Source organism: Ambystoma mexicanum, chromosome 5q (genome assembly GCF_040938575.1).
Source record: "Ambystoma mexicanum isolate Mex_15411 chromosome 5q, UKY_AmexF1_1, whole genome shotgun sequence".
In the NCBI taxonomy this organism is placed as follows: Eukaryota; Metazoa; Chordata; class Amphibia; order Caudata; family Ambystomatidae; genus Ambystoma; species Ambystoma mexicanum.
The window spans coordinates 285,458,525-285,478,771 of record NC_090933.1 but is presented as its reverse complement, the minus strand read 5'-3'; the positions used below and the strand labels follow the sequence as shown (position 1 = coordinate 285,478,771).

Sequence of the window (20,247 nt, the reverse complement as noted above, 5' to 3'; positions counted from 1 at the left end):
TGCAGCTGTGCAAAAATACACCAAGCCCAATAAATGCCAATCTCAAATCCATGCAGGGGGTACAAGGCATGTCGCAACATTTGAAGACACACTGTTCTTTATCAGAGACATACCCGGCACTTGCAGGCCCAACTCAATCACCAGGTGAAGTCTTTGAAACAACTCAACCAAGACAGAAGACACACCTACCTTCTGTTCATCATGCATACACGACCATCAATGGCATAGATGACTGGGACACATGTGAAATGCTGCAAGCTCGCGAGCTGCAAGAATTTAAGACCAGAGTTGCTCAAATGGAGAAGACCATGCGCTGGTGGTCAGACTGTACTGCCAACTGGAGGGAGAAGTGGAGCAAAGTCAGAGCTGAAAGGAACAAAGCTCGTGAAGAAGCGGGGCAACTGGGATTAAAACTGGAGAACACTCTAAAGGAGCTGAGCACAATCAAGAAAGAACTGCAGGAAGCTCTCGATGAAAATGAGAAGCTTAAAGCCGAAATTTCATTTAAAACATTGGAAAGTCGCTTGGAGGTATCCTGTCAGAGTCATAAAATGTATCCAGTAGATATAAAGGCACAACATACTCTGGGAAAAATGTGCGAGAGAAATCAAATCCTTGACAACCAAGACATTGACACTAAGGTAGGTAAAGTAAAACATGCAAAAGTATGTACTTACAAAGTTGTTCTTGTTCAAAATACTTTCAATGCACTGTGACATTGATATGTTATTCTTAATCCACACTGCTTGCTTTTTATGACGCCATATTACCATTAAGTGTCCTTCTGTGTTCAAATCTTCATCGGTCTCAATATTGAATGGTCTTGATTTTGTATATATTGAAGTTGTTTATTGAAATGTTTGCTTAGACGAATATAGTTAAAAAAAACATGAACATAAGAATGCAGGAGTGGCAGAAAGTGCCTTTTTGTCACATTTCGATAGTACGTATATATTTTAAAACACTGTAGCAAAATAATTCCAAGAAAGATTACATTTGGCAGCAAAACAAATGATTGTACACCAAAACGTGCCCTGAGTTCAATTTCCATTCACCCATTCTCTTTCTGTTTTGTGATGTCGAAGACAATTAATAGAAAGAAAATTGTGCTAAATACTTTAACCATTTATTGAAATCGCAATTCCTTTCTTTGTGCTAATTGATGGTTACCATTCTCAACTTTATGTTATGCCCAATAAATCCACTGCACTATACATGAATATGATAAATTTTTCTGCCTTTATCACAGTTCCAAACACAAAACTAACTGACAAACCTAGTTCACATATTGAAAAAAATAGCATTTAGTTGAGTCACTACTTAGAAAATCTAACCTTATTACTGCTTAAAAAAACATAAGTGAAAGTCAGTTATGGCGTCAAATTGCTTTGCAGTAGCACAGTGCCTTCATTAATAGAGAAGAGGAGGCAAGGGCAGGAGATGGCATGGACCCAAAAGGTAAGGACATATAGGGAGGGTAAAGTAGAGGAAGAGTAGAAGAGGCTGGTAACAGTGTAGGTGTAAGGATGGTGGAGATAGGTGCTTATAGAGAATAAATACATGTTTTGTATTGTGGGAGAAATATTGATTCAGGACATAGGAGGCGGGTGATTCAAGAGAACACATGTGGGGGGAAGTGGAGGACATACACCTATTGAAAAGTCGATTATTTAACTCATTCTGATTCTGTTGTCTTTGTTATTCATTTTGTGTAACCATTTTCTCACAATATATTTTATATTCAAAATCTGCATTTCTTGTTGAACATATTCTCATAACATTGTTTTGTTAAATTACATTTTGAGAACATAGATTTTCAGTAAAATACAAAGAACAAGCTCAGATATCAGTTTACAAATGCCAATGTATCCCAGAGGAAGAACTTCACTCTTATGTTCACTAAAGATGTTAAGTTAAAACAACAAATCACATATTCTTATTAACATCATTTCGGGATATGCCAAGTAGAAGTTTAATTGATTGATTGTAGCTAGCACTCTAATACGTTAGTTATCCTTCGTTACAATTTTTTGTCACTTTATCTTTTTGTTGCAAAGTGAGAAATTGTTTGCAAAAGGATTGTGTCTGAGATAATGTGTGATTTGTTAAATCTACATCTTGGTTGGGTTGACTTCTAGGTAGATGTTTGAGAACCAGCCTTCTTTCAGTTGTTGTAAATATTTGTCTGTTGAAATTTTTAGAAAATGTTACATTCCATCTCTAGACTGAGGCTTTTGTCTTTGTGTCTGCCAAGTTATCTTCATAGGAACTGCTTGTATTGGTTGAAAATCATTGAACAATGTAACTTCCTGGGACTCTGCAATCAATGGTTAGGCTTTGAGATCTGGAGTGAGATTCTGGACAAATTCATGTTGACCGATTAGGTAGCAACCATTCCTAGATTATTTGATGAAACCTGATGTGAGATGAGAGTGTTGATGAGATGTTGATGGCCAAGAGTATTGAAGACTGCCATTATGTTGGGGAGGGTTGGGGGAAATGGTTTGCCTTTGTTTGTGATGTGGTGCACATTGTTGACATCTATCATATCGTGAAGTTGATGATTCAGTGTATAACGAAGCCTGATTGGTACTTATAACGGGGGTGATAGTTATTGAAGTGATTTTGTCATTGTAGAAGTAGCTCTTTTTCTATCAACTTTCATGGAACATGCAGATGATCAATGTGTAACTAGATTGAAAACAAAAGTGAACAGGGTCTATGTGCTTTATTTTTAGGTGGGTAATGATTCACCCTTTTTTAGGGGTTTGGAAGATGTTGAATTGTGAGAGTGAAATGTTCATATGTTAAAAATAAGGCTGATGGCTGACTCTGAAAAGTATGATGTAAAAGGTAGAATGTCTTTCTGGACAGATGCTCAACAACTGCAGGTTTTGTGAGAGCTTTTACAGGTATTTACCCTTCTCCTCCCCCAAGCTCCCTACGACTGCATTTACACTTTGATTCCTGTATTCTAGTAAATAATAACAAGTGAGAAAGTAATGGAAAGATCCTTTAAAAGGCATTTTAATATATGTAGGTAGAAAGGCAGTGGGTTGCTGTCTTGTGGAGTATTATGTGAGTACTGGGATGGGATGCCAGTTTTTAATCAGATCCCTAATAGTATACTACCTGAAATAAAACATTCAACATCATTGGTGAGTGGTTCGTCTTGCTGGCTACATACAAGTCAATCGCAAAGAGGAAAGTTTGATTGCATCAGAAGACAAGATGCATGTTTACAAGTTTATGCAAGATGTATTTGTTTATTTATTTATTACATTTATATAGCTCACAGACAGCCCAGGTGAAAAAACAAGGAAATATCGAGGATGAGTACCACAAAGGAAATACACCAATCACGGGCTGAAAAGATTCACAGATCTTTTATTACTGTACAGTTTAAAATAACCCACAAATAGCTATCTGGCTCTCAACACCCCGCAATGTGTACCAGCCCGACAGAGAGAGGTGAGAGAGTGGTGGATGTCTAAACATTCGTGCTTTTATACAATTTCGAATAAAATTGTCCAGCCTCTCTTCATGTTAATAATTTGTGCTCTAGAGTTTGTGCCTAGTTCACATATAGCTTATACAATAATATGCAAAGGATTACACAGGTTTGCCTTTCCATGAAGGCACAATGGTGGTGTATGTTCTCGGATCCCACGGTAAGCCTTGTTCTACATTTCTCCACAATGCAGTTCGGCCTGTGTCTACGCTCGAGGTTTGTTATACATTGTCCCAACATTTATACAAGGATGAGTCTTATGTGCACAGGCAATACTTAGATGACAGTTCATATAAAGCGCAAGGTCTCTTTACTTAGTCTAAACAGTCAGCTCTCAGACAGCCTAAATATTAACAGGACTCAAAGGTCAGGAGGCTTGGTTGTGAGTTGAAAACTCAGTCCACCATTTTAGAACAGAGAATCGTATGAACAGAAATCAAAATGGCGGATTAATCTTAAAATGGCGGCGAAGTCGATCCAAAATCAGGACTTTGCAACGCGGTTATCCGCCTAGAACGACTAGGCTTAGGCCACATTGATCACAAATTCCTGTATTCTAGTAAATAATAAGGAGTGAGAAAGGAATGGAAAGATCCTTTAAAAGGCATTTTAATATATGTAGGTAGAAAGACAGTGGGGTGCTGTCTTGTGGAGTATTATGTGATTACTGGGATGGGATGCCAGTTTTTAATCAGATCCCTAATAGTATACTACCTGAAATAAAACATTCAACATCCTTGGTGAGTGGTTCGTCTTGCTGGCTACATACAAGTCAATCACAAAGAGGAAAGTTTGATTGCATCAGAAGACAAGATGCATGTTTACAAGTTTATGCAAGATGTATTTGTTTATTTATTTATTACATTTATATAGCACACAGACAGCCCAGGTGAAAGAACAAGGAAATATCGAGGCTGAGTACCACAAAGGAAATACACCAATCACAGGCTGAAAAGATTCACAGATCTTTTATTACTGTACAGTTAACAAAGTAACACAGATAGCTATCTGGCTCTCAACACCCCGCAATGTGTACCAGCCCGACAGAGAGAGGTGAGAGAGTGGTGGATGTCTAAACATTCGTGCTTTTATACAATTTCGAATAATATTGTCCAGCCTCTCTTCATGTTAATAATTCGTGGTCTAGAGTTTGTGCCTAGTTCACATATAGTTTATACAATAATATGCAAAGTATTACACAGGTTTGCCTTTCCATGAAGGCACAATGGTGGTGTATGTTCTCGGATCCCGCGGTAAGCCTTGTTCTACATTTCTCCACAATGCAGTTCGGCCTGTTTCTACGCTCGAGGTTTGTTATACACTGTCCCAACGTTTATACAAGGATGAGTCTTATGTGCACAGGCAATACTTAGATGACAGTTCATATGGAGCGCAAGGTCTCTTTACTTAGTCTAAACAGTCGGCTCTCAGACAGCCTAAATATTAACAGGACTCAAAGGTCAGGAGGCTTGGTTGTGAGTTGAAAACTCAGTCCACCATTTTAGAACTGAGAATCGTATGAACAGAAATCAAAATGGCAGATTAATCTTAAAATGGCAGCGAAGTCGATTCAAAATCAGGACTTTGCAACGCGGTTATCCCCGTAGAACGACTAGGCTTAGGCCACATTGATCACAAAGGAGGCACTATACGCTTACCATTTCACAAACCCTCCTTTTGGCCCAAGTCAAGAGCTTTACAAAAGATAGTCATTTTACTCATAACTACACGTTTCAATGTCCATGCATCCTGAATCATATTCATCAGATATATCAATTGCCATTAGGTCTTTCTCAGGAATATCCTTCATCACAAATACATTAGTCATTTTCTCAGGCGCATGTACTTTTGGTCCTAGTGCTACTACTGTTTGCGCGCAACATCCCCCGAGCATTGAACATATGGCAGGAATACATTGTATGCAACAACAACAAAACAGCAAAATGCCAAATATTATCATTAAGACTGAGAGAAGCTTCCATCCCCAAGACCGTAAAGAGTCCCAGAACCAAGTACTAAGATCCCAGTTTCCCTCGGGAACGTGCACTTCTGAAATTAGGACATGCAGATTTTGTATTGCCTTAAATATGGTCGGGGAGGAATCTGGTACGAAAATGCAACAAGCGGACCCCACTAATTTGCATACTCCACCACGCTCAGCCAAGATGACGTCTAATACCATCCGGTTTTGTAGTGCCACTAATCTAATTGCCTTTTGTTCTAGAGTCATGTTATAGAGTATGTCAGTGGTGCAGTTCATGGTTCTCTCCAGTACTTTTGCTAGTCTCCTAATATCCTCAGAATTCATAATCTGTCCCCAAAATGGTACAAAAGATTTTGCTACGTCGCCCAGAACTTGTCAAGGTGTATCACCATTCTCGTCCTGCCTTGGACGAGCCCTAGAGATTTCAGTGGTACTGGCTACATATACCCCTGGTAGCAGAATTCCCAAATAACAAGTTCCCTGCCAATCCCTAGGTAGCCATGGAAAAGCCTCATTATCGCAAACGAAGTAGACAGGTTCACCTACATACAAAGGTCTGTTCTCACTGGTCAAGTTTGCAACATTGGTACAACCCTCGAAATCGCCCATTGAATGAGTACCATTCCTTTGTATGCAGAAAGAAACAGAGTTGGGGCTATGATTAACAGTATAAGAAGGTGGTATGGCATCCCTGTTGCGTACAGGAGCCATCTTGAAAGAAATTAGTGATTGGAAAGGTCAGGACAGTCTATCAGAAACCTAATAGAAGCAACATTAAGCTTGCTCCTATTTGCAAAGAGTGAGCATCCCATAGGCGTTAGGACTCGCCTTTCAAACTCATTCAAATTAGTCCCGTCAAAGTTCCCTGAGATGCTATCATTCCAACGACCAAAGAATAGTGCCCTTAGAGAGGCATAACATGCAGTTGTTAAAGGCAAAGGATTAATATACCAGCCCAACCCTTGTTCCCCATGCTGCGGTAAATGAGAGCATATCCAGCAGTTCGTCCTATTCAAAATCGCACGAGTTGCATTAATTATTAACAATAGTGTATTGTTATGATAGCTCTGTCTATGTTGGGAGTCCCTAGGAGATAGAGTGTGCAGGTGTACGAAAGGTGTAGACATAGTGGGAACCTTCTCAGTAGGCAAAAATGTTTCAAGTGGACGCACTCTCTCCATATACCAGAACCCAAAAGCAATCAATACTGTAACACTGGTTAACATAATTACAAGAAAACAATACGTCCTCACGGACCATGTATTTGATCGTCCAATGTCTTTTTGTCCACGCAGTCACTTGTTTGTTTTGCACGAGTCGGGACGATAACAGGCATTGTTCGTTGAATCTCTTCTCCAAAAGATTCCTGTGAAAAACTCCATAGTCCGTTTGCTGGTGATCTCCTGATCACGTGGTTTCTTAATCTTATCCCAATGCCCAGCCACCTACTTTTTCTTCAGTGCAAAAAGTATGGTGAAGGACAAGCTCTCTGGTTGCTCCCCTATGGGTACAGCTATGCTGTGCAGTAAGATCTAACTCTGTGGTCGTAGATTGTACCTTGTCACTCCTGGTACCGTGTGATCTGCGAACAGTGTGTTGTTGCTTCCTGATGTAAGTGATGAATTAGCAACAGAACCGGACAAAGGTGCAAAAGGATGTGTAGAAGAGTTTGGAGACAAAGCAGCAATTTCCCCAGGCCCCGCTGGCTCAGGAAGTGTCTCCAAAAAACCCTCAATGCTGCTCAATGCTGATCGATCATTGGGAACAGAGCAAGTAAGTTTTTCCTTGTCTTCTCCATCGTGTGGAAAAGGGAAAGGTATCCTCTTGACATGCGTCGCGTCTATCCAGTGTCTCTTTCCAGCTACTCGTACGGCAGTCTGTGTAGCTGATAGGACCTGGAAAGGACCGCGCCAGCACGGCGCGAGACTGGATGCTCTCTCAAAGTACTTCGTGAGCATCCAGTCACCGGGTCGAATTCTGTGATCTGGCCCCTCGTATTTAACTGGGAGGGCGTCTCGCACCTGTTGATCAATCAAATACAAGTTTTGAGTTAACCGATCACAGTATTCAGAAAGAAGTAAGTGCTCCACATCTCTTAAATATCTAGGCTTGGGGATGTTCCAAATGTTAGCTGGCCTCTCCATAATAATTTCATAAGGGGAGAGCCAAGTCCCAGTCGGTGGGGTTGTGCGCATTGAAAGGAGAGCTATTGGTAAGGCGTCCAGTCATTTCAAATTGGTGCCGGCGCAAACCTTAGCAATTTTATTTTTCAGAATACCGTTGTGACGTTCTACAAGTCCAGCACTTTGAGCATGTCTAGCTGAATGGAACCGTTTATCGATCTATAATCCCACGCATACTTGCAGAATAACAGCAGCGATAAAATGTGGACCATTATCCGACCAGATGACCCTCGGCAAACCAAACCTAGGAAAATATTCCTTAAGCATGATTTTCGCCGTTGTTATTGCTGTGGCATCTTTTACAGGGAAGGCTTCAACCCATTTACTAAAAGCACAAATGACTACCAGGACGTATTTAAAAAATGTTACAGCACTCCATTTCAATGAAATCAAAGTGAATTACCTCAAAAGGGACAGAAGGTGGACCAAAACTACCCCTTGGTGTCGATGTCCCCTTCCCCACATTATGCTGTAGACAGACCATACAACTCTGGACAAAATGCTCAGCAGTTTTCGGGATGTTAACATTTACCCAGACAGATTCTAACATTTTGCAGATCTTCCTAGCACATATATGAGTGGGACCATGGGCCATTGAAATCATCATAGTAACATACGCGTCGGGCAACATCCAACACCCTTCTTCATCCAACCTTGCCAAGCCCTCAGCCCATTGCTTGGTTTCTTCTAGAGTGGTATCTTCTTGAATATTTCTTATGGAATCAATCACTTAATCTATAGTACAAATGTTTGTGGCTTCCCTTGTAGTATACATATCTGAATAGAGGTCAGTAGCACTCTGTTTGGCTTTCTGGTCAGCAAAAGTATTCCCTTTTCCTACATCATCTATGATTTTCTGATGTGCTGCACACTTCATATTTGCTAGCTGAGTGGGAAGCGCAAGCTTAGAGTAGCTTAACTATCAAGGTGCCATATTGGATTTTCGTTCCATGTGAGGTCAAGAAAAATCGTTCTGCCCAAAGTCTACCGAAGTTGTGAACCACCACAAAAGCATACTGGCTGTCAGTATATATATTCACTCTTAGCCCTTAGGAAAGTTCACAAGCTCGGGTCAGTGCAATAATCTCTGCGGCCTGCACAGAGTTGTATGAAACTTTCATGGTTTCCACAATTGTGCTTAGTGTAGTGATGACATAAGCAGCAGTGGATGTACCATCTGGAAGTTTGAAGCAGGAGCCATAGCAAAACAGCTCCCCTTGAGGATAGTTCAAAGGTGTATCTTTTAAATCAATCCTGCATTTAGTTTCTTGTTCTATGGTAAAAAGGCAGTCATGTGACATTTCGTCACTGCAAGGAATGTCTTGCAGAAGAGGTAACGATTCAGCTGGATTTAATACACAACATCTTTTAATTTGGATATGCGGTGCAAACAAGATCAATTCATACCTCGTTAATCATGCGGAAGTAAGATGTTGTGTTTGCGTTCTGTTTAAAAGAACGTGTACAGAGTGAGGTACCAACCAGTTTAAAGCATGGCCTAGGACCATCCCCTCGCTCTATTTTACAGACGCAGCTGCAGCAGCAATAGCTTTCAAACATCTCGGCAAAGTGCATGCAACAGGATCAAGGGTGGAGGAAAAGTAACCGCACGGCCTATTCTTCCCCCATGTTCCTGCGTTAACACAGCCAAAGCACATCCATCACGTTCATGCACATACAATTCGAAGGCCTTTTCATAATTTGGTGTGCCCAAAACCGGTGCTGAACACAGTGCAGTCTTGAGCAAATCAAAAGCTTTCTGGTGTTCCAAGTTCCACGGTAGTGGCAACAAAATGCCCTTCTTTGTCAATGCCAATATTTTTTTAATGACTAACTAAAACTTGGGGATCCACTGCCTACAGTAAGAAGCCATTCTGATCAAGGCTCTGACATCCTTCTGTGTATTTGGGAAAGACATGCTAGAAATTATTTTAATTTGTTCAGTTTTCAATCTTCTTCCCTCCTTTGACAGGAGATAGCCTAAATAGGCGACCTCCTGTCGACAATATTGAAACTTTTTCAGTGAAGCTTTATGTCCATGTTTTGCTAGATGAATAAGCAATAACACAGTGCGTTCCTTGCAAGCACTTTCTGAATCTGCAGCCAAAAGAAGATCATCAGCATATTGTAACCATGTACAAGTAGAAGGCAATTCAAGTGTATCGAGCTGCTCTTTCAAAGCCCTACTATAGATACTTTCGACTCTCTGTGTACCCTTGTGGCGCACGGGTGAATGTAAACGAGCATCCCCCTAGGGTAAACGTGAACAAATATCCACTATCTTTGTGTATAGGAATGCTAAAGAAGGCATTCTTAAGATCTACAACACTGAAATGAGTAGCAGACGCTGGAATCATCGTTAGTATCATCGTTACATCAGGCAAAATTGGAAATTGTGAAGCAACAATCTTATTGATAGCGTGTAAATCGATAATGAAACGGAAAGGAATTACATTATCCCCTTTTTTATACACAGGAAAATTCGGACTATTGCACAAACTTCCTGCAATTTCTTCAATTACCCCATGGTGTACAAAATCAGAAACTATACACTTCAAAGCATGCTCACCATCAACTGAAATCTTATACTGTGGAGTTTGTGGCAACTTAACTCCTGGTTTCAAAACAATTTTAACAGGTTCAATTTGTAAAATACCAACATCATTGTCATCAATTGCCCATATACACTCTGGAACTTCACTAAATTCTGGCGGCAAAGGTCTAGTCAGAAATTGTGAGGCAGAAAATTGCTGTGGTGAAATCGTCAAATGCACTCCATCCGAAGAACAATGAATTACCGCATTTAATTCCTTCAAAAGATTCAACACCAACAAATTCTCTCCACAGTTTGTTGTCAAAAGAAACGGACAGTGATCCGTAAATGGACCCAGTGAAATCGGTACCGGCAAAGAAACCGGACTAACCACTGGCGTACCAGAAAACCCTACAGAAACGTTAGTCTGCCCTGATAGTGAAATGTCTGGAACCCGTGAATGGTCAATGGAACACTTCTGTGCTCCTGTGTCTATCAAAAAGAGATCATTCCTATTCCCCACCATCATTTCAACGTAGGGACCTTTCTGATTAACGGGAATAGACGTTGGTTCCAAACCCTGCTTCGGGCTGTCCTAACGAAACAATATATCTTCAAAGGCAAGATCTTCAGAAAGATAGGCAGTAGAAGGATTATCCAATTTATTTCTGCTATCTACATTAGGTTGCTGATTATCTTGCGAAAAGGACTGAGAATTTTGAGCAAACTGGCTTCTTCCAAGACCCCCTACACCAGAGCGGCCTCTAGGTCATCTACCCATGACACCATATGTGTCATTCGACCTCTGCTGGCGGATCGGGCATTGTGCTCGCCAATGACCCTCTTGTCTGCAATAAGCACATTGGTTCAAATGTACAGGACCCAATGGCGCATTACCTTGTGGAACATAATGTCCCCGAAACTGTGTACTACCCCCTCTAGTTCCTCTAACTATCTGTTGCAACAATACCTTAGTTTTCAAGTCTCCCTTTTTCTTTTCAATCCTTTCCTTTTCATTATTGACTCTGTTCTCATAACACTGAGCCATATGCAATACTTCGGACCGCGACTTAGCTTGCTAAGCACTCTTGTAAGTCATAATTTGTGCTTGGATATCAGACACAAATTTGTCCACAAATAATCGTTTTCCAGACTTGGTGCTTAAATCCTGCCCGCTAAAATCTGAGAATACTTGTTAAAACTGATTAAAGAATTCGGTAGCACCTTCAGATTTTCCTTGGATAAAAGCGGTAAGTTTGTCCCAAACTATCCTTCTCTCAGGAATTAAAGTTTTCAATGTTGTCACTATTCTATCAGGCAAAGTCAGTATCACCTGTGGTGGTCTTTCACCAGCTTTCCTTTCCCTATCTTGCCTGACCACCAAACTATCTCATGTGTCTGTTAGTAGGTTGAAGCACAGGAAATAGCAAGTCTATATTATCCAGAGTGAACACTGATGACTGCAAGACAGATTCTATCTCTTTATAAAAACCTGCCGGATTCTTCATAATATCTGGAATGGATTGTCTGATGGTATTCACTTCCTGTCTTGAGAACGGGACGTGAACAAACTGTGATACATAATGAGCGTCAATATCATAGGCGGCAACGCCTGTTGCGGCATTAGCCGGAACCTCGACTTTAGGGACAAATGTCAGAGGAACCTCTCTCATAGGTAACTGAGTAACAGGCAACTCCGAACGCTTACTGAGCAACAGAGCTAAATTGAGTGCTAAAGTGGTGGGAGCAGTGTCCGATGAAAAAGCTCTGTTATAGATATTCAATGATTCTGCGGGACAACAAATCTTTCTCTTTATACATTCATCCTGTAGGTATACTACCCTTACCTGTATCACTTTCCTCTGCATTTCTGGCGTATACTGACTATACGTGTCATATACTTCTACGGGAGGTATCGACATGTCTGAAATCCATCTCAGTGCATATCTTGTGCAAATTCTTGTTTCTTCACTCATTGATTTACAAAGAGAAGAAACTGTTTCTGTATATAAAAAGTATCAAACTATCACCATCTATTTTATCATTCTGTAACCTTTCTAACTCCCTTCTAAACTCAAATACCCTCTCGACGTGCTCATATACTTCCTCCGCAGTATCTCTTGAATATGCTAAAATATTCAGGTCCCTTAACCCTTGTGGGATATCTACATCATTCAGTCGGTTCCACATTACGGATAAATGGATTCCCATCCCTTCAATAAAGACCTTTTGCTCGGGAAGACTTTCTAGATCAGAGAGTGTAGCTAAGACATCAGATCGTTCACCTTTCACTATGCATTGTCTAGCCCATGCATTCAAGTCTCTGTTTCTCTCTTTAGAAACGGTATCACGAGTTGCAATTTTTGATTCACCACTCGCTCCTCTATCAACTCTAAGCAGAGCAGAACCACTTGGAAAAGAAGGTGTAGACAAATCCTGTACAACAGGCAATGAAGCCACTATTATTGGTGCCAATGACAAATCTACTAGAACTGCAACAGTCAGCAAAGGTGGAGGTACAGGTGGAGGAACAACAACAGGAAATGGAGCAATAGCTAGTGGTGGAGGAGCAATAAGAGAAGCAATAGGAGGAGCAATAAGAGGAGCAGGAATTACTACGGGAGGAGGAGCAGGAACAGGTAAGACAACAGGAATAGGTACATAAGGAGGTGGTGCAGTGGCACCAGGCCTACGTTCATTTAAGAGTTTATCGATCAGCTCATCTGATACATGGAAATCTTTAGATGGATATATTTTCTGTATACCAAGTTGAAAAGCCCTATCCATATTTCTATTAGACTCTGACTGCTTCTGTTGATCATATAATAATGCCTTTTTGGCATTTGACATATGTCGACGTGCATGTTTCTCTCTGCTTTTAAGCTGCTGCATAGCTTCTTTTTTCCAATTTTGTAATATATCAAATGCTGCAGGTCTAGCTATTTTCTTTAACAATATAGATTCTAAATACTCTATACAGGAAATCTCAAAGCTTCCATTGATTGGCCACTGAAGTTCGGAAGCATGTCTAGTTTGTCTGTGCCAAATATCATTGGATACTATACTACCAATGCTGTACTTACAGTACATAGTACATACCCCTCCTGTGGTGCCGGACTGCCAAATTCCAAAGATTGTCTGTCTCTGCGGAATAACGCCCTGAAACAGGCAGACAATTTCCCAGGCATGTCAGATTACTGGTGTTACCTGGTCAATAATTGTACTTGTGAGGACAATACTCCAAATCAAATATCAGGATACTTAGGAATCAGGGCACGACTCACCTGATTCAAAGGACAAAGGGAGGTCTGATCGGGTTACAAAGGACAACAAAGGACCCTTGTGGTTGGTGATTTCGGCAAAACTGCCCGCCCCGATATATGAACCCTCGTCAAGATGCCTTCTCAGACCGCATGCTCACCGTCCGGGGATCGGGTCATGCAGTACTGTTGAGGTGTTGCGTCTCATCCATGAAGGGGCCCCCTTTCTCACCATCCGCACAATCCGATAGCCGATAGCCGAATCAACTCTTCAACGAGATGGCATCAATCTTGAGGGTCCCTATTCGGGCGCCACCTGGAAGAACAAGGAAATATCGAGGCTGAGTACCACAAAGGAAATACACCAATCATGGGCTGAAAAGATTCACAGATCTTTTATTACTGTACAGTTTACAAAGTAACACAGATAGCTATCTGGCTCTCAACACCCTGCAATGTGTACCAGCCCGACAGAGAGAGGTGAGTGACTGGTGGACGTCTAAACATTCGTGCTTTTATACAATTTCGAATAATATTGTCCAGCCTCTCTTCATGTTAATAATTCGTGGTCTAGAGTTTGTGCCTAGTTCACATATAGCTTATACAATAATATGCAAAGGATTACACAGGTTTGCGTTTCCATGAAAGCACAATGGTTTTGTATGTTCTCGGATCCCGCGGTAAGCCTTGTTCTAAATTTCTGCACAATGCAGTTGGGCCTGTGTCTGCGCTTGAGGTTTGTTATACATTGTCCCAAAGTTTATACAAGGATGAGTCTTGTGTGCGTAGGTAATACTTAGATGACAGTTCATATCGAGCTCAACGTCTCTTTACCTAGTCTAAACAGTCGGCTATCGTACAGCCTAAATATTAACAGGAATCAAAGGTCAGGAGACTTGGTTGTGAGTTGAAAACTCAGTCCACAATTTTAGAACAGAGAATCATACGAACAGAAATCAAAATGGTGGATGAATCTTAAAATGGCGGCGAAGTCGTTCCAAAATTGGGACTTTGCAACACGGTTTTCCTCGTAGAGCGACTAGGCTTAGGCCAACATTGATCACAAAGGAGGCACTATACATTTACCGTTTCACACAGCGGCATTGTGGTGCTGTTACTTGTAGGAACACTTAGTTACAGTCGGGACAGAGTTTAAACATTTGATAACATGGGTATGATACATAATATGCATTGAAAGTCATTAGTACACTAGACTAGTTACAGTAGTGGAGCATTCGCAGTATCCCTGAGGACGGGCAAAATAATCGTATCAGCAAATAGGGTAGTTTTCATAGTCTTGCGGAAGGCAATGAATGATGGTTCAGCTCGCAATGTAGTGGGGAGGGCGTTCCAGTGTAGTGAGGCAAGGTAGGGGAAGCTGGAGCCACCTGCTCTGGCTCTTTTGACCCTGGGTACGGAAAACATATTGGCATAGGGTCTAGTGGGTCTTGTGGAGGAGGTGGAGTGGATCCTTTATGACAGATAGGCTGGTGCGGAGAGGTGGATGCATTTGTGGATGAGGGTCATGGCTTTGAAGATAATCCTCTCCTTTATGGGGAGCCAGTGGGATGCTTTTCTGGCGGCAGTGATGTGCTCTCTTTTAGAGATACTTTGTGCTGCACTATTCTGAATTACTTTCAATTTCTCTAGATTTTTGATTACTCGACATGTAGCCATGTGGTGGGATCTGATGTTAGAGCATATATATGGCACTGCATTTTTACATTAAGTAGAACAATGTGAACAGTTTATAATGTTTTATGCATTGTTTGAGAGTGTCAGAATAGTTGTGTATTTGATATCTATTTTTTTCATAAATTGTATTTCAAGATTGCAGGCATGATGAAACATCCATTAATGGGCAACAGGGCCATGACAAGAAACTTTGAACGTTTTGACTTATTCACCAGTACTGTTGCTGATGTTCATATGGAGAAGCCAATATTGCCGGCACAGAATGATGACGTTTTCAAAGCATGTGCCTTAAAGATACGTCTGGAAGAGTTACAGATAAAGTTACAGAAAGAAAAAGAGTAAGTAAAAATAATATTTGGGGTGTTCTGGTAATTTAAAAATTCGTATGGGTCTAAGAAATTGAAGATTTTAATGGTGACTATAACATCTTACAGAAATAGTTAGTCTATAAAGTGCTTTACACATATAGTTGCAATCTACGTTTGCACATCTTCACACACCTCAGTGACTTGGGCACATGCATTAAATGGATTACTCTCTCTAACAAAGAGTTCACACCTTGATTACGTATACTATTTGACATAATAGACTGCCACACCCAATGTACATATGTAGAGAATATACTTTGAAAAATAAATTATGTTTAATCATGCTTTCCTACTGTTGTGTCTGAGTATTTGCTTATTCACATTGCATCTTTATTTCATCTATCCCAAGTGGACTCATTGCTAGTTGAAAATAATTGTGACTTCCCCATAAATGTGCAGATGTTTAGAAAACATTTCTAAACCACAGAGCTTGCAAACCTTGAACTATTTGAATTAATCAGCTGATGAATACTACACTTAAAAAAGCCAATTTTATTCAAATTGCTCAGTGCCCGAATGTCTACAAAATAGGATTATGGTGTAACCTATCAATAGCATCCTGAACGTGCAAGGTTCTATATTGAATCATGCTACCTTGTTAAAATATTTTATATGAGAATGTTTATATAATTGAGAGAAAACCATTTTCTTAAATATTTGTATTTCTTGGTCTGCGCCAAACATCCCAGTAACCCAAAATTGCTGAGCATACAAACAACACAGAAAGACTACACACTTGATATAAAAAAAACATAGCATTAAACAAATTGGTATTATGTGTGGCAACACATAGGATTAGTGCATTTTCCCTGGGTATGTATTTATTAATTTCATCTGCTTAAAGCTACATCCACGAACATGAAACATTTTGGAATGCCTTACAAAATAATCATATTGCATTAATAATAAAATAAAACATAATCAAGAGGTAAAGAACCATTTAAGGAGGAAAATAGAATACAAATACAATTTTACACAATGCAAACGTTACAGAAACTGGATCAAGCTGAATTTAAGGGGTCCAAAAGGCTAACCTAAACAAGAAGGTCTTTAGGCTCTTTGTGAAGGCCAGAAAGTAAGCAAGAATTGAACGCCTGGGCGAAAGAGATCCAAAGCCTTATTGCAGCTGCAAAGATGGTTCAATTTCAGTATAGGATGTCATAAAGAGTTTGATCAACAGTCTAAGGAGACCACAACTACACTTACACAAATCACACAAACCCGGCTGATGGTGACACTAACCCACCTATCAGAACTTTCATTGGTCCGATTAATGTCTAAGCTGCAATAGAAGTAGAGGCAGAAGCAAAACAGTGTTGTTGTAGCTAGGCCAGTGTTCCAGAGTGTTGTTGTTATAGTGAGCAGAGCAGGACAAGCAAAGGGGGAGAGAAGGAAGTGACAAAACCAAGGAACAGGAGGGGCTAAACCAAATAGGCTACGTTGTGAGGGAGGTACACATGGCAAAAATGACCGAGAAGGATACAGGAACCAGAGGATATGGAAAAGAAGGAATAGAGTAACTTGCTGGGAGCTCTAGTTCAGATCATCATTGTGGCTGCAAAGTCACAGAACTGAAACAAAGTTTGGAACCTAGGGAACTTAAAAGGACAGAGAGTGTCTATTGGCTGAGGGTTATCGATACTGCAGCTTGACAAGGACCAAGGAGGAGCAAGAAATTCCAACGCAAGGAGCCCCCTAGTGAAATACAGGGACAACTGTGCAGTCTTGAATGTATAGCAGTTAACACGGATGCCTGGACAAGAAAGGAAAGTCTTGCTATGCGTATGTCTCGAGCTACAGAATCTAGGAGCATAGAAACTTTGGGATCCTCTTCCAGGGTCAAGCTGAGAAATGTTCTGAAGTACTTTAAAACTCCATGAGATGCTAGTGTATGGGAAGACACATACCTGAGTTTGGGTTTGTTTGGGAAAAAGTGAAATTTGTATACAGGGAATCCCCAATGTTAGCACTTACATGCTATTGTCCCCACTCACATGAAATTTATGAAAGACTAAAAACCGGCAAAATCACCTTTATTCTTTCATTTTACTCTCCCTTTTGTTAATAATGTAAATGTTGCCTGCAAATTATGCAATGTAGACAGAATTTAAAATGGGTTTCACTGATGAGGCCTGACTAGGTTGAAACACGTGTCTGTGGTTACTGATGGTACTCTTGTTCAGAGGAGAGTTGCCTAGCATTTCGGTTCTGGACTGCCCATGTGGGTGGGACCAGACTGATATGCAAATGGATAGTTCTCCTTTATGAAGGGTGCAGTGAGCTTAAACATGCTTGTAGACCCTCCTGAGTGGCAGCAATTCCATAAAACATGTGTTTAATTTCTATTGAATCTGTCTGCTTTCAGCAGGTGCTAAATGCAGTCGGAGTTCATAGAAATAATTAGTTTAATCCTACCATGGAAGTACATGTTGAGTAAATCTGTGTGCTGTTTGAAGTTAGAGAAAGACATGAAATCATGGTGAGAATATTATTTCCATTTGATTCTCTTCTGTACTTCCAAATGTCTGTACAATGACCTGCAGTGCGAAAATAAGATATACATGGGTAGCACATTGCTTGTACACCTTCCATTTGCACACTGAGGATTCAAAAGTGAGTATATCCCTCTGCATCATGCACAAGCCTGCCTGGGCCTGGGGACCACACTATCTTCAACTCTATCTCTCCAAATACTCTCCCATGAAACCACTGTGGTCCTCTGTCACCAACTCATTGTGTGTAAAGTGTTTTGCTAAGCACATGGCAGGGGGTCGCTCTTTTCCCTCTGCAGGTTCCCTCCTTTGCAATAGTCTAGCCCTCACCCTGCGCCTTGAGCAGGATCTTGTCAAATTCCAGAAACTCCTAAAGACTTTCCTCCGTTTCTCCTCTGCAAATTGACAGTTGCTGAATCAATGTCCTTGGCCTCCATGCATCTTCAGGGCCATGACCTCCAACACCAATTCTAACACAGCTCCTGTCTTTTCCTAGCACTTTGCATCTGCATACCCTCCGCTCTGGAGACTCACACTTACACCTTGTGCGATCCAGGCCACAGAGCACTCAACTTTCTAGCACGTCGTCCATGGCTCATCCATGGGCTTGGATTCCCCAGCACCTACCCCCTCTTCCCTCTTCCTTTCAGCACTTGCACGTTCTGAATACTCACAAGGCATAGTAGGTTCATCCCCCTCTGTCTTCGCCCTCTGCTTTTAAATATTGTGTTCTAATGATGTAATGTACTTCCCACTCTCCTTCCCTCCCTGCCCTGTGGGCGCTTTGAAAGAGAATATTTTTATTGTATAAGTGCCTAACAAGCAAACAATAAATAAATAAATAAATAAAGAACAGGAATTTGAGATTGAACTCAAGACCTTAGGTCCTTTCACTTGATGTAGGCTATCAATCAATTCTGCCTGAGAAATTCCCGTTTTATGTTGGTTATGTGTTCCTCTCCCCACTCTATGCGATCTTTCCACCTTAACCTGACCCTAGGACATTGGTCAAATGGGCTCTTGGCAATAGTTTGGGAAATGAACCCGGGAGACCAGAACCTCCTTTGGAGAGGGGATAACATGATGTATGAATTATATGACACTTGAGATGTCCCCACAACCACAGTGAGTATCACCTGATCACCTAATTGGCCATGCTTTGGGTTTTTGATACCCTTTCTGTTGTTTCATTCTTCTGCAGCGTCAGGTAGGCAATCCTTTTTTCCCCCCTTGCATGCTATGTTCTCAGATACCTTTCCCTCTTCTTGTTTAAGTAGACAAGATATTATAATGCATTCAATGACCAAAATGTATGATCTGTGGGCTGCAACAGCAACAACAAGGCTTTAAAATGAGTTTCAGAGAAAATGATTGGGGTTGGGCAAGTCACACAGATCATTTAAAAAAAAGAGTCAATATATTTGCAAAAAAGCAAGGAAGACATTTCTGGCACTTAACACCCTACTGCCTCAGGGTCCCAGGAAGCCTTGGGGTTAAGCAGAGCAGGCTTCCAAGGGTTGGGGCAGGGGGTAATTGTGTCCCAGTGGAATGCAAGCACCTGCAACACTCAGCATGTTAAATCACAAAAAGTGAACATTCCAAAATGTAGGCCGTCGAAATGCCAGCTGGGTGTACGTGCTGTATGTTTCCTGGCAATATCATTTTATTTATTTATTTGTTTATTTGTATAGCACCTAGACACAGAGAAGTGTTTCAAAGCGCTCACCTACACCATGTCCATGTGAACTGAAATATCATCCCTCTGAGATGTCTAATATCATTAAACATTAACACTGTATTCATGTTACCATAATACCATAAAAGCCCTGACCATAATTCAATATAATCACACACCATTTCGGGGTGTTCAATATCATCACTCGCCATCCTTCAGGGATTTAAATTCTCACACAGTCTCAAGCAAAATAACAATATCATCACACATCAGCATTGTGGAGGCTAAAATAGCACCACACACCATCCTTATGAGGACCTCAATATGATCACACAGCACCACCCTCTCTTTTGGGACTTCAAATGGTCACATGCCAGCCCTTTTGATTTTTAAAGTTCATTGCATGTAATCCCTGAGTGTGCATCACTATTGTCACACAGCATTCCTGTAAGGACTTGAACATCTTCACACATTCCAAGTAGATATTTAAACATGCTCCCACACCACCCTTAAACTGACTTCTTGACTTCTACATTGCCCAATAAC

At 40.8% G+C, this 20,247-nt stretch overlaps 1 protein-coding gene across 2 annotated transcripts in view; it reads left to right on the top strand.

The window, feature by feature from the left end:
• Positions 1-20,247, top strand: part of CCDC102B (coiled-coil domain containing 102B) — a 619,708-nt gene that overhangs the window by 478,691 nt on the left and 120,770 nt on the right. For both annotated transcript variants that reach the window (XM_069620783.1, XM_069620784.1), the window contains exons 3-4: positions 6-641; positions 15,302-15,504. In XM_069620783.1, the coding sequence (XP_069476884.1) occupies positions 51-641; positions 15,302-15,504 (794 nt within the window). In that variant the 5' untranslated portion in view covers positions 6-50. The remainder of the gene's footprint in view (positions 1-5; positions 642-15,301; positions 15,505-20,247) is intronic.